At 33.8% G+C, this 14,847-nt stretch overlaps 1 protein-coding gene across 1 annotated transcript; it reads left to right on the top strand.

Moving 5' to 3' along the window:
- Nucleotides 1-688: 688 nt before the first annotated feature.
- On the top strand, nucleotides 689-10,898 carry LOC124440716 (GTP-binding protein 10-like). The gene is given in 19 exon segments (XM_046991143.1): nucleotides 689-868; nucleotides 986-1,082; nucleotides 2,022-2,061; nucleotides 2,135-2,234; nucleotides 3,076-3,149; nucleotides 3,483-3,518; nucleotides 3,596-3,653; nucleotides 4,614-4,735; nucleotides 5,258-5,356; nucleotides 5,448-5,552; nucleotides 5,674-5,864; nucleotides 6,047-6,223; nucleotides 6,225-6,293; nucleotides 8,503-8,576; nucleotides 8,683-8,735; nucleotides 9,609-9,716; nucleotides 9,877-9,954; nucleotides 10,022-10,151; nucleotides 10,228-10,898. Coding segments are annotated over 19 exon segments (1,812 nt in total). The 5' UTR covers nucleotides 689-849; the 3' UTR covers nucleotides 10,410-10,898.
- The last annotated feature ends 3,949 nt before the right edge of the window (nucleotides 10,899-14,847 follow it).

A 14,847-nucleotide genomic window follows, 5' to 3' on the forward strand; every position in this document is an offset into this window, starting at 1 on the left:
ATGTTGTAGCACGTAGTAACATGTTGTAGCACGTAGTAACATGTTGTAGCACGTAGTAACATGTAGTAACATGTAGCACGTAGTAACATGTAGCATGTTGTAACATGTTGTAGCATGTTGTAACATGTAGTAACAAGTTCTAACATGTTGTAGCATGTAGTAACATGTAACATGTAGTAACATGTTGTTGCACGTAGTACCATGTTGTAGCACGTAGTAACATGTTGTAGCATGTTGTAGCACGTAGTAACATGTTGTAGCATGTTGTAACATGTAGTAACATGTTCTAACATGTTGTAGCATGTAGTAACATGTTGTAACATGTAGTAACATGTTGTTGCACGTAGTACCATGTTGTAGCATGTAGTAGCATGTTGTATTGTTTTAGCATGTAGTAACATGTTGTAACATGGTGTAGCATGTAGTTACATGTTGTAGCATGTTGTAGCATGTAATAACATGTTGTAGCATGTAGTAACATGTTGTAGCATGTATTAACATGTAGTAACATGTTGTAACATGTTGTTGCATGTTGTAGCACGTAGTGACATGTTGTATCAAGTTTTGGCATGTAGTAGAATGTTTTAACGTGTTGATATTGCAGCTCAACAGCAACAGAACGAATGTCAAGAAAGTAGTGCTTGAGGAGTACTTTGTGTAAGACGATTTATGCATTGTGCATAGCATGTAATGTCGAAAATATATATTTATTTTAGTACACTGGTGCTGGTGTTTTGAATTGTAACGTTCTTTACTAATGTCGTTTCTCATAAAGAAACCATTTAAAATTATCAAGTTCTTCAATCATTTTGTTACCTTGACAGAAGACGGGCTATTTCGTGGTGTCAAATGCGATGGTTTTTATCGTGTAAGGCTCACATGTAATATGCCTATTTGAAGATTTCGAAATGTAGTTTACTTGAAAGCTAGCTTACATTGATGACAAAGTTGATAATCATACGTAATTGACGATCTTTTTTTTTAGATTTTGGAAATTTTGGACAACCTTTGCTAGAAAAATTGTTTATTAAAACACATGTGTCCTCCATCTCCAATGCTAGAAAGCCATTTCTTCCAAATAAGTACGTGTCAAAATTATTTGCTTGCTAGGCTTTAATGCAGATTGGGACGAACTTTAATGAAATTCACTAATTTATTTATTACATAGTTGAATAGCACAGACACAAACTTGTGAATTAAGTAAATGCATTTTGCTGAACTTGTCAACTAGCATTTAACCTGGCATCCACTACCAAGTTTGATAAGTTTGATAATTGTGTACCGATTTAGAAATAAAATTTGCTTGCAGTGTTTCTGCAGGTATGTGCAAACCGAGGAGACCTTAGGGAGAACTCAAGAGCAGATCAGTACAAATCTGAGACCCAAGAATGAGAGTTCTGCAACTGCTTGAGAATTCTCATCAACGTCTCCATGGTTGCATAGGCCAGTGCAAACACAAAAACATCTTAATTCTTTTATAAAATAACATTGCAAATCAGCTAAATTTAAAACAAACGTTTCAATTTTTTCTCCAACATGTATTCATGATTCATTTGCAAATTCTCATTGAGTGATTTAATTGTTTGAGTTTATAGATTGATTTGTACTGGCTAATGCACACTCAGCTATAGATCAGTCAGCACACGCATTTCATTGTTTGTAATTTATAAAGAGTTATATTTGCACAAAGAAAGTTAAATTTACAAGGAAAGCTAAATTGACCACAGCCTTTACAATGTAAAAAAACACAATGAGCATTTTGGTCTAGTTATTATATGTATCATAATTTAATACAGAAGACTTGCCAGCGGTGTAATTAGCTTGTTTATGGCACTCTTGCTGTGCGAATATTTTGAGTTCACTAAGATTTCTAGATTGGTGAATAGTTCTAATGTTATGAAATTTACATGGCATTACAAAACTTGAAGGCTAGCTATGTATAGCAAGGCTGAAGATCGAGGCTTTAGTACTATACAAACTTACATTGTTTGTAAAGTTTATATTTGTAAGTTTTTATTTAGGGATGAAAATAGGACTACCTCAAAGTCAATCAAAGTAAAGGTATATTTTTGACATAATTGCATTCTTGTGCATATGTTATCAATTATCATTTGAATTACATATGCTTATTTAGGTCCTTCCATTCAGTCTGGTTGAAGGAGGCAAACACATTGTCAATATCCTTGAAAATTATTGTTCAGCTTCTGTTGTTGTGATATTTGTCAGGACCTTAGGTAATTCTTACCATATTTATCTGATTTTCTTATTTTTTATTATGTATTAACTTATTGCAGCTAATAAAGTAAATGGCTTGAACCCGGGCATATTGTTACATGTTTGTAAATGTAGATCGTCCACTTTGGTATAGACCTGAGAAAGACTGTTTTTGTTGTTGTTGACTGACGTTTCGACAACCTTAGAGGCAGTCATCTTCAGAGTCAAATGACTGGTTGTAAGGTTTTATGGGCTTTCCAAAGTCAACAAACACATTGACAACAACATACCACCTCCTCTTAGACCCATAGTCTCGTCCATTAATTCTTACAACTACAACCAATTGAAATATCTCTTCACTTCTCAATCCTCTAGTTCCCAATGACTACACTACTTAAGACTTTTTCACCTTTGTCGACGAAATAAACAAAGAAGACATCAACAGAAAATATAGTGTTTTATAAATGTAAATATGTATAAAAGCAGCACATGTGCACTGTTACAAAAGACTTATTTTATTTTATTGGTGCAAATTGACTACGTAGGAAAAAGCATTTGATCAACGCCAAATGATCGCTATTTTTTCTAGATGTAATGCAAGCCTGCTTGAGTTTACATTTACACAATAGATTTGGTTTGACACTATTATTAATCAAGCAGATTGAGAAGTAGCCCTTTATATGTATTGTTGTTGAAAATTTAGCATAAACTATAAAATTTGCGAACTTTGAGTGTCTACGTAAACTTAATCTTGCGAAAAAGAAACCTTTAAAGTCATAAAGTGTGATAATTAACTATTTTTTGAACTACGCAGTCTTTCATCGTTGCCATGAAATTTCAATTTGTATTTTTAATTCGTAGCACTATCAGAAGAGTTGACTAAAGAACTGGCAGAAAATGGTATTAATGCTAAGTCAGTGAATGAATCTTTTAAGGTTAGTTATGTCTTCATAATAAAGTAAACGGTTTGAACCCGGGAGTATCGTTACACGTTTGTAAATGTAGATCGTCCAGGTTGGTATAATCCTGAGAAGGACTGTTTTTGTTGTTGTTGACTACAAACAAAAATTGACTGTTGACTGTTTTTGTTTGTAGTCAACAACAACAAAAACAGTCAATAGTCTCAGGACTATACCAACCTGGACGATCTACATTTACAAACGTGTATGTCTTCATAGCTATTTTATATAATGCATCTTTTAAAATTTCTAAATTACAACTTATATTACCAATATATCTAGTTTCTTTATATAATCTTTTATGGATAGTTTAATACTGAAGACATGCATCACCGTATTTTTGTGGTGAGTTCAGTGTGTTTTTTATTTATGATTTATTATATGTTATTTCGTTAAATTGTGTACGTGTTTAATTGTTTTAGTGCAGTGATAAAATGGCTCAAAAAATAACCTTGCCGCCAAGTGATCTTCTTATTCAAGGTATTAAAGTTTATATTATATTCGTGTTCTTTAGGTGAACGGTTAAATCAGGGCAGTGTGCGAATTAGTTCAAAAAAAACGATGTGCAATTTTTTTGACAAAAGTGTTTCTTTAGAGGCATAATCAAATCGATATTACGTTAATTATTATATAGCTAAATTAATTGCTAAATTAATATTCTTAAACGTGAACAAATTCATACGATTTGCGACAGTGTTTTTCGTTAAAACCGCTAATTTTTGCACATCGTTTGAAAAAGTGATGTGCAATTGTTTTCATTTTATCTAAAACGATGTGCAAATTGCACATTGCACACCGTTAATTCGCACACTGAATCAGGGTGATATTGTTGTTGCAGGGATTTTTTCCTCTGTAGAAAATCCTGAGCTACAAAAAGATATTTTTTTTAACTTATTTTAAAAAGTTGGTTAATGGGCTAAATTGAAAAATTCCAATGTCAACTCCAAGGGAAATTTGTCTGTTGTGTTTGTCTTGTTCCAGTACGTTCCATTGAATTGAAAGTGTGAAATACATGGAACGCTACCTAAGCAAATAATGAAAGCCAAATCTTACTCCAGACACGCGCAATTTTACCCCAGATCCTCGTGTATAGTGTTTCGAGATTCTCTTGCGAAGTGAAAATTGATTGACTACACACGCATGTCTGTGGTGTAATCTTGCGTGTCTGGGGTAAAATCACGGCTTCAAAAATTATTAGGGTTTTGTATTACTGGTAGCGTTCCGTGTATTTTAGTTCAATGGTAAGTTCTCACTTCCGGGCAACTTCATGTAATTCAAACAAAAATCAGCCTTTTTCGTCATTAGTTTTTCGCTAATTCTACGCTCGGCAAAGTTTTGTGTTTTTCTCATTTTATATGTGTGACGAACGCAAACTTAAGTTTGAACACCGTTGTATCGTAGAAGACTTCATTTCTGTTTATGTTTTTCTTACATTTGTAGTACAGGCTCCATTATCTGGTGTTCATACTCTAAAGCAACGTCTTCATGTCAGTAATTTTGTAAACCACCAAGCAAATGCTCTATTTTTATATAACAATGAGGATGTTAGCTGTATTGCGCAAGTATGTTTCAATTTCTCAGCAAAAAATGTCATTGCCAAATTATTATATATTTCCAAATTAAAATTATAAAACATTATGCGGTCGAACATCCAGTAAGCTGACTCCCTTGTTAAAAACTGCTGTCCAAATACTGGAGGTGTATTAGATTAAGTCAACGTTTTTAGTGTGTTTTAAAGTCTTGCACAAGTGTTATCAGTTATTTTACATAAGTAAAACATTTGTGTAAAGTTGTACTTCACACATTATTTATTTAAACATTATCAATTTGCTCTAATGCAAGAAGCAACAAGACTGATCAAATTTACTGCTGCCTTACTTTTTTATGTCTACATGATGACAATGTGACATTTGTCCAATGCATTCACTTGATAGATAAAGATTTACTGAATATAATGCAGTAATGAAACGGGTAAGCTAAGAAACACGAAAGGTTTTCATTGCATGATCACTTCAAGAAGAGTTTTTTGTAGACTAAATGTTTTTTACATACAATTGCTGACTTTCAATAACGTTTCCCTATAGCTTGGTGATATCGTGGAATGCAAAAGTGAAGGTTTGATATCCAGCAATATTTCGATGAAAGTCGAGTGCGACAGTGAAATAACTAAAGTGAATCATGAGGTACACGCGTGTTCTTAGTTTTATATTCTTACAATAATCTCGCATTCTTTTATTTGAAGATTTTTTTATTCTTCTGACTTTAATTTTAAAGGTCTTTTTACCTTCGATTGTTAACGACTTCATTAAGAGTCCTGCAGTCTCAAGAAAAGTTAAAACGGCTCTTTTCAAACCAGTGTATCCATCTATGAGATCAAAGGTGTGTTATGTACTACCAGGCAACTGAAGTCTGGCATTTATTGATTTTTCTTGTGTGTAATGATTGTAGCTATTAATTATTTTTTAGTACGTAGTTTGTTAACATATGTAGTCTTTTTCAGATCCGTGCTGCTTCGTTTGTCGACAGAGTACGCTTGTATGTTATAGCCGGTAGTGGTGGAAATGGCAGTCTAGCTGCTAGTGGTGGAGATGGTGGTGATGTAATATTAGAATGTCAACCAAAAGCAACATTACGTCACTTTTGGTATAAAGAAAATCGACGACCTCAAGCAAGTCATGGACAGAATTGTTCGTAAGTCTTTCTACTCAAATCATTAGACTTACTGGACTAGAAGAACAGCCATAAGAAAAATAATTCATTTTGAATATTTATGGCCATTAATTGATTTTTGTTTCATAATTTTTGCATCGATTTTAAAACAAGTGCATTCCTATAATATTTTATTTTACATACATTGGATTGTTTTAATGTAGGATGAAAGCAAAGAGAGTTTGTGGGAAACGTGGGGACGATCTACTTGTACCTATTCCTTTGGGTACAGTTGTGCGGGATGATAAATCAGGTCAAGTTATCGAGGAAATGAATAAATTGGGAAAGCGTGTTAAGGTAGCTTGTGGTGGCCGTGGGGTCTTCATTAACACCTTCTGCTGGTGGAGAGAAGGGAGAAAGAAGAATGATTACTTTGGATTACAAGATGCATACAGATGTTGGCCTTGTAGGGTATGTATTTTCTGTTTTTGTGGGTAGCCGCTGCGCATGCGCGGTTTAACCATTATCTACACTGAAAAATGTTCGTCCTTCAGTCTGTCTGTCTGTCTGTTCGTCGTAATCCTCGGTGATAGTCGGATATACGAACGATGGCGAACAATGCCGTTTTTTTTATTCGACATAAAGAATAACAATGAATCCAAGCGTATATAAATATAGTATGAATGTAATAATACATTTCCTATGCGCGAACTGTGAAGCGTCTGGCCGCGTATAAAGCAGAAGTTATTTGCAGTAAGCACAGAATCGTCGGTGGTATAATCCTAAGAAAATGTCGTTATTTTGAGAAATATAACTAAAAACATCACGGTCCAAAAATTGACTTGTATAGTTGTACGATATTGCCTGTTGTAATCTATTCAAGCGGAACTAAACATGAGCTGGATTAATGGGATGTAAAAACAAACAATTTTTCTTCACAAAACTTCATAAAAGCATAATAAATAAAAGTCAAGATATTATTCAAATGCCTGCTCACAAACGACCGCAAATAACAATTATATCTCGTTCCAGGACCGTGAAAAAACTTTTAAAATTCGAGAAAAATCTAAATGACGTTAGTTTCCTTGATGTGAGGCTTGAGTCACGTGACATGCTATCTAATCTAGAGCGTTCGAAAAATGCAAAAAGGGTTAAACAATTAATTGGTCATATAACTAAAGAACATTTTCAAATCTTAAACAAGTTTGACATAAATAATATTACATATATAGTTTTATTTGAATTAGGCTCATATCATCTATCTCATTTAATAATAACATACTTGATTGGCTACCCACATGTACGCATTGCGTGCCTATTTTTATAAAAGCAATAATATATTTATTTTGGTCAACACTTCAGTCTTTCAGAAAAATTACTGTTATCAACCAATGATCTTTTAAAATGTCTGTCCACCAAACTAAAACAAATAAATAAACCAACCTAGAATAACATGTTTATAATGCGTAGAAATGGAAGGATAATCACTGGGTGAAATCAACCCAGTGTCAAGTACTTTAAATAGGATTGTGGATAAGAAAAACTCAACGCAACAGATCATGTCGTGTTTTTGTTTGAAGTATTTTCGTTTTTTCATTATTTCTGCACGTCACATGTCATATATACACTAAAGCTATACTTGCAGCATAAGCCTAAACCATAAACACAGGATTATCAAAACTCTCCGTTCCTCTTAATGCATATATATGCTTATGCTTATTGCAATTTATTGCAAGTGAGGACTAGGCTTAAGAGAAGACTATTGTTTAAGTGTCATAATGCATGTGTCGTGTTAACATGTACACTAAAAGAAGACTGTTATAATGCATTTCACGTGTCAACACGTACGTACAATACAGAAAGACTGTTATAATGCATGTCACGTGTCAACACGTACGTACATTAGAGAAAGACTGTTATAATGCATGTCACGTGTCAACACGTACGTACATTAGAGAAAGAATGTTGTAATGCATGTCACGTGTCAACACGTACGTACATTAGAGAAAGACTGTTATAATGCATGTCACGTGTCAACACGTACGTACATTAGAGAAAGACTGTTATAATGCATGTCACGTGTCAACACGTACGTACATTAGAGAAAGAATGTTATAATGCATGTCACAAGTTAATATGTTCACTAATGAAAGACTATAATGCTTGTCAAGTATCAAGATTGGCAGCATTAAGATGTAATACTTTAAATTTAGGTTACATGCTTTTGTTCATATTACATTTGTTCGAATATGAGTTTAATAAATTTGTAGTTGAAATAATTACATTCATGAAAAATGAATGGAACAGGACAAGAATCGCTGCATTAATATCATTCACCTTCACATATGTAGCTACAAAATATTATTGCTAAAGATATTATAAAACTAAAATATATAAATATAAAAAACTTATATAAAAATCTTACAATTTTACTCTAAAAGTTAAGTTATCAATATTTTTTTAAAAGCTCATAATCCTTTCTTCGTCTTTGCTTACAAAGATCACAGAACACTGTTTATTCTTCTATAACATGTACTTATAAATCTCACGAAACACTTGTGATCCTTGTATAAACTATACTTATGAATCTCACAATAAACTCGTGATCCCTCAATAACCTATTTGATTCAGTTCATTTAACGTTTGATTAATGTGTTTGTTTTATGTCATTCCTATTCAGTTTTCCTAATGCCGGCAAGTCCACATTATTGCGGGCCATTTCCAATGCCAAGCCAAAAGTTGCAGAATATGCGTGTAAGGTTTTGGTTTCAGTTTACCGATTAATGTTTATAAATGTGTAAACTTAGAGTGTCGATTTTTGCTGTTAAACTTTTATATGATACATTTTTCATCTTTTTAGTTACGTCAACCAAACCGACACTGGGACGAATCTCCATAGATGATTCTACTCAGGTATGTTGTTATAAACTGGTCATTATTGTTTTTTTAGAAATCTATTTTTAGTGTACAGTTTCCAAGCTCTCTTTACATAATGGAAGTCGATATTTTCTTTTTAAAATTTCAAAAGTTTTATAAGAAAGAAATTTTATTGATTCAAGAATAAAAGCTACGTGTTTGTAAATGTAGATCGTCCAGGTTGATATAGTCCTGAGAAGGACTGTTTTTGTCCACAATTGTCACAATTGACATCCACACATTACAACTAAAAACATCACACCTAAATCACACATCACAACTAAAAACATTTCACTTCACACTAATTCACAATGAAAATACACATTTCCTGTACACACAATACAATGACGTAAGAACCAGATAACAAATAAGGCTAACCTGACGTTTACTCCACATTTGACTTCTAAAGATGGCTACCGCTAAGGTTGTCGAAACGTCAGTCAACAACAACAAAAACAGTCCTTCTCAGGACTATACCAACCTGGACGATCTACATTTACAAACATGTAACGATACTCCCGGGTTCAAACCATTTACTTTAAAAAAAGCTACACAATCGTATTATGCAGAATAAGCATTTGAACCTGCGTGTAATTTGTAACATGTTTTTTGATGGAAAATATCCAAATTGAACAAATAGTAAGTTGAAGTGTGTTACAATTTCACAACTTTATGCTTTACTCAGAGATGTAAGTTAAATATTAATTTACAAAAATACAAATTGATAAAATAATTAAATTAATTTGCATGATATTTCTTACATTTTATACATGCAAATGTTGTAATGTAAGCATTAATCGTTAGTGATGAATAATTTGTCTGCAACGACTTTGAAGAAACGTATTATTGACACAAACCTTTTTATAACAGTTCACAGTTGTTGATTTACCTGGCTTAATCGAAGGCGCACATAAAAACAAAGGACTGGGGTTGAAGTTCTTGCGTCATATTGAAAAAGCTAAAATATTGATATTTGTGGTAAGAATCGATCGTTCGTGCGTTTTCTGGTCTTACACCTCAAGGCATAAGAATGCTCTGCATCTCCTAACTGGATAGTAATGGAGAGAATCAACTCAATTATACCGTGTTCTACAATATGCAAAATGTAACCTGTTATTTCTTCTATTAATACATTAAGGTGGATATTAATGGTTTTCAACTATCAAGCACGCATCCTAAAAGATCACCATTTGAAACAACTTATTTACTGGCTCAGGTTTGTTCCAATTCGTGATCGGTACGTTTCTCAAACATATAATTTCTTAAGTTTGCGGTTTGTACAGGAATTAACGTTGTATAACGAAGATGTATTAAGGAAACCGAAGATTTTAGTATTTAACAAAATGGACTCTGCCGAAGCGGAAGAAAATTATCGGCTATTTTGTGAAAAGAGTAAAACTAATCTCGAGAAAGGTTAAAAATAACATGCAAATCTTTGCATAACATGCATGATTTGATCTTAATGTTTAGTTTTTGCAAATCGTTATAGGTAGCATCTTTATGGAAGAAAAAGTCGATGAAGATAAGAAACAGCATAAAAGTAATGTTCAAAACATTTATTTTAATCGCATTATTACACTATCTGCCTTGTATCAAACAGATATAAACAAGATAATTTGCTCAGAAATTAATCAACTAATGTTAGAATTACAAACCGAAAGTAATTACTAACAACGTCACATGATATTAATGAATGACATTTCAATGACATACGTCACATTATACGGAACAAATGTTAAGTGCTATATTAATTGACGTAAAATTATGGCGCGCCGATGCAGGCAAAAATACTTTTTCTAAAGATGAAACTTCTATTTCAAATTTATTACTATGTTTAATATAAAATTATAGTACTTCTGAAAAGTTTAATACTTTATTGCTGCCTGCAGTACGCCTAATGTAATTTCCTGCAAAACTTCATGCTGTCGAATTTCGATGTAAGTTGTAAGATGGTGGAAGATATTGAAATCCTCGATCGTGAGAACGTTGGAGTTAGTGATTTTATAAATATTCTGGAACATGGGAAAGAGTTGTATCAAGAAACAAAGGGAAATATGTTTTCGGCTTCCTTTGTAGAGGCTGAACATCTTAATATGCAGACAGAACAATTTATAAATAAAATTTATTAAATATATAATATATTATATTACATTATGAAATATTTATATAATATAATATTATATTTTATAATATAATATTTTTCTAAATAAAATTTTACCATCTCAAATGCATATTTAACTCATCAACTTTTTGTTAAGCCACTTTTAATATCCGTGACAATGTTAAAGATGCTTTTATTTTTCAGCATCACTTTGTATTTGCATATTTTGTGCATAAACAATGTTCTAATACTTATGACAGATATTATAATTTGTGGATTGAGGTGGAAGAAATACTTGAAAATGAAACTACCAACAGTGAAACAAAATCAAGCATTACAGAGGAGAAACAAAGCGCAAGGTTGAAGATAGCTTTATGAAATTGAACGTAGTTGCAGCACCTAGCGTACGCTTGAGAGTTTTGGATGAGGACTTGTGAACCAATGAGAGCACGAATGATTCTAAGCATGTTGTTGACGTTAAATTCTCTAGCGAGGATAAGGTTCCAATACAAAATTAGAACATTGAGTCTTCTGAAGATATGTTCAAAAGAAATATCGATGAATCACATATACAGTTTGGAAGCTTGTTGTCTCACGTGGTATATAGTAGTGGGAACTGTTGAATTTATTTAAAAATAACTACCAAACTCTTTCCTTTAGGACGAGGAATCTGATTTGATCTGACCAATGATTCTTTGTCGTTTTCTCAAGATTTTAACTAAGAAATGGTTGTAACAATGTGATTCGGAATGTCTTGTAAGGATTGATAATATCGTTGGCTTTCTGTTTTGAGAACCTGCGTTTTAGGAACACCTAAAAATAGATCGTTCTTTACGAAATCGTCCTGTTATCGCTTTACTTCGGCGACGCTGGTGATATTTTGTTTGACCAAATCATAGATTTTTTCCACGACAGTTGAATCGACGTATTGCAGAATCGATAACTCTGTTCCCACTGGGTATTTTTGGTGAGCAGGTAGTCATAATGAGATAGTCATATTGTATAAGGAAGCTTTCGTTCATCACAAGAGAGTTATGAGAAAGTTACATTTTAAAATGTAACAAGTAAAAAACGTATAAACATGCTTAGAATTGGTTTAGAAATTGGTTTATAAGTCATAAAGGCAGAAATTGTTTGAACCTTTGCAGTATCCGTGGATGTTCTAGTTTCTTTTATGAGAAGAATTCCTGTAAAAAAAAGACAAATTTTAAAAACAAAAAGTCCAGTTTTCGGTCCATGCCTCCCAATACCCCGAGATAGTTGAGCACTAGAACAACGCATTTTAATCAAGGGAACCAGATAATCCTTGTTTGCCATGAAGCTCTTGGATGGTTTCCTCGTGATACATGAGAAACAGTAAATGAGAGAGTTAAATCAGAAAGATATAAACTAATGAAAATTATATAAAACGTGTTGAAGGTTGTCTTAAATTAATGTGTTCTAATAAAAGGCACAATGTCAGAAGAAGTTAATTGAAACATTGCTTTGTTTATTTTATGAGAAGAGATAAAACAAAAAGATAAAATTCGAAGGCAAAAAAACACCGTTTTCGGTCCATGCTTCCCGATACCTTCTTAAGCGCAAGGCACTAGAACGCCGCATGTTAACGTTTCGGTAGGAGATTTCGGCTCCACGCTATCCTACTTGGGAGATGCCAATAGCAAGCTTCCGCCCATCAGACCCTGAAATCACCTGCGATAGGCTTTACTCAGGGTACGCAGGGAAAGTCCGGTCGCCAACGAAGTGTGGGCCCCTAAGCCACTGCATACTATATCGCACCCAGCTTCCACTGCTAGTTGACATCTACTATATGAAGTTTTAGCTTTATATATATATACCAAAATTTAAAGGCGTACGAAAGTTGTGGGATGATTGTTATCGTTACTGCGCATGCCCAGATGATTTCTTTGATAATTTGCGACTAAGTGAGTTAATTGACACAAATGTAGTGCAAGTACATATAGTTGGTCGTTGTCATGACTATGAACAATTATTCGAGTGGACTGCGCATGCTCCAGCGCATGCGCAGACGATTTTTCTATTAAATTGTTACTATGCATGCTATTTACTTCAAAATTGGTGCAAGTAGATGCAGTTGGTCTTTGCCATGACCATGAACTTGGGTATCTGGTCAAGTTGACTGCGCATGCTCAATCAGACTGCGCATGCGCAGATGATTTGTCTTAAAACTTGTGACTGAGCGAGCTAATTACTCCAAAATCTGTACTAGTACATCCAGTTGGTCGTTACCATGAGCTTGGACAGTTTGTGGAGTTGACAACGCATGCTCAGATTCTCAATTAATTTGTGACAGAGCGAGCTCTGAAATTGGTGCTTGTAGATGCGCTGAGGAAGTTTTCAATCATATATTTTTGGCATGCTCTTTGTCTTCTTAAGCTTGTTTTGACAAATGCATGTGAAACTCATCAACACTTTGTTACGGCACTCGTAATATCCGCGACAACGTTAAAAATGTTTTTTATTTTTCTCTATAACTTTGTACCTGCATATTGCATGTCATATCCAAGCTTTCCTTTGATTTGACGGACAATGGCTTTTATTCACTCTTACACCTTCTGCCTTTATGATTAGTCGATCTGTACTTCTAAAATAATATTTACAAATGCCCCAAGAGAATCTTTTTATTTTATTGGCTCTCTTTTACAAATGCAATACTATGTCCGACTATTTGATTGCACGAATTTTGTAATTTGATCACGTTTTTTTGACACGTGTGTTTACCATCGGAAAGATGCCAAACATAGGTGTTAACATCATGCCAAAGACGCTCAATGCGCTGTTTATGAACGGACTGTCCAGTAAGAACAGGTTTGCTAGACAGACCATAACGATTAAGCATATGCCTGGCCACAGCAATATTTTCTGTTCCTTAATCTGTTCTAATTCTATATGGATAGTGAAACTTAGTCGTGGCATCAATGAAAAGATCAAGAACAATGGAAGCTTTATTGTTACACAAAGACAACTGCACGATAGTATCCATCTACACAACCATGGATAACAATTCGCCATCTTATTAGTTTATGCTGGCCATTTAGATGCCTAGAAAGAAAAAAATTATATATAAGCTTCCTGAAAGTCTTGCTCCAGCAAGAATTTCACTCACCATAAAGAATTTGGTGTTACATTGTATAATCTTCTTTTTGTTATTTTTCTGCACCTCCACATCCGGTAGTCAGGATCGATCCTCCAAATCGACTGACGCACTCTCCACCTCTGTGCAAAAAATCTCTGTACTCTGATGTAACTCAAAACCATTCTTTCACCTGAATTAGGTGAAGCAGATAAAGCAGCCTTCACAATATCATCTAATTGATCATCTGACACTTCCATATATTTATTACTGGTGAATTGAATACTGTAGGCATCCCTCCTACGCATTATTGTCTTTTCTGACACACCTAGCATAGTTGCTACGGATTTCCATGAAAAAGCAAGAGATCTCAATCCTTCTAATTGCTCTTTTGGTATCAATAGCTGGTGACGGCCTCGACCTTCACTGCAAAACGTTGTTGGGACAATTATATTGTAGGTCATCATATACAGATGTTTCAAAACGATCCATTAACTGACGCACAAGGCATTGAAACATGTTGATTAGAGTAGCAATGGTTTCAATCATATATGCATCTTGTAGTAAAGTATTACGAAGATGGCCAAATGAAATAACTATAGTCGTGACAAATTGTTCTGTCTGCATATTAAGATGTTCAGCCTCCACAAAGGAAGCCGAAAACATATTTCGCTTTATTTCTTGATACAACTCTTTCCCATGTTCCAGAATATTTATAAAATCACTAACTCCAACGTTCTCACGATCGAGGATTTCAATATCTTCCGCGATCTTATAACTTACATCGAAATTCGACAGCATGAAGTTTAGCTTGAAATTACATTTGGCATACTGCAGGCAGCAATAAAGTATTAAACTTTTCAGAAGTACTATAATTTTATATTAAACATAGTAATAAATTTGAAATAGAAGTT

The sequence above is a fragment of the Xenia sp. Carnegie-2017 genome, unplaced genomic scaffold (genome assembly GCF_021976095.1).
Source record: "Xenia sp. Carnegie-2017 unplaced genomic scaffold, XeniaSp_v1 HiC_scaffold_2, whole genome shotgun sequence".
Taxonomy (NCBI): domain Eukaryota; kingdom Metazoa; phylum Cnidaria; class Anthozoa; order Malacalcyonacea; family Xeniidae; genus Xenia; species Xenia sp. Carnegie-2017.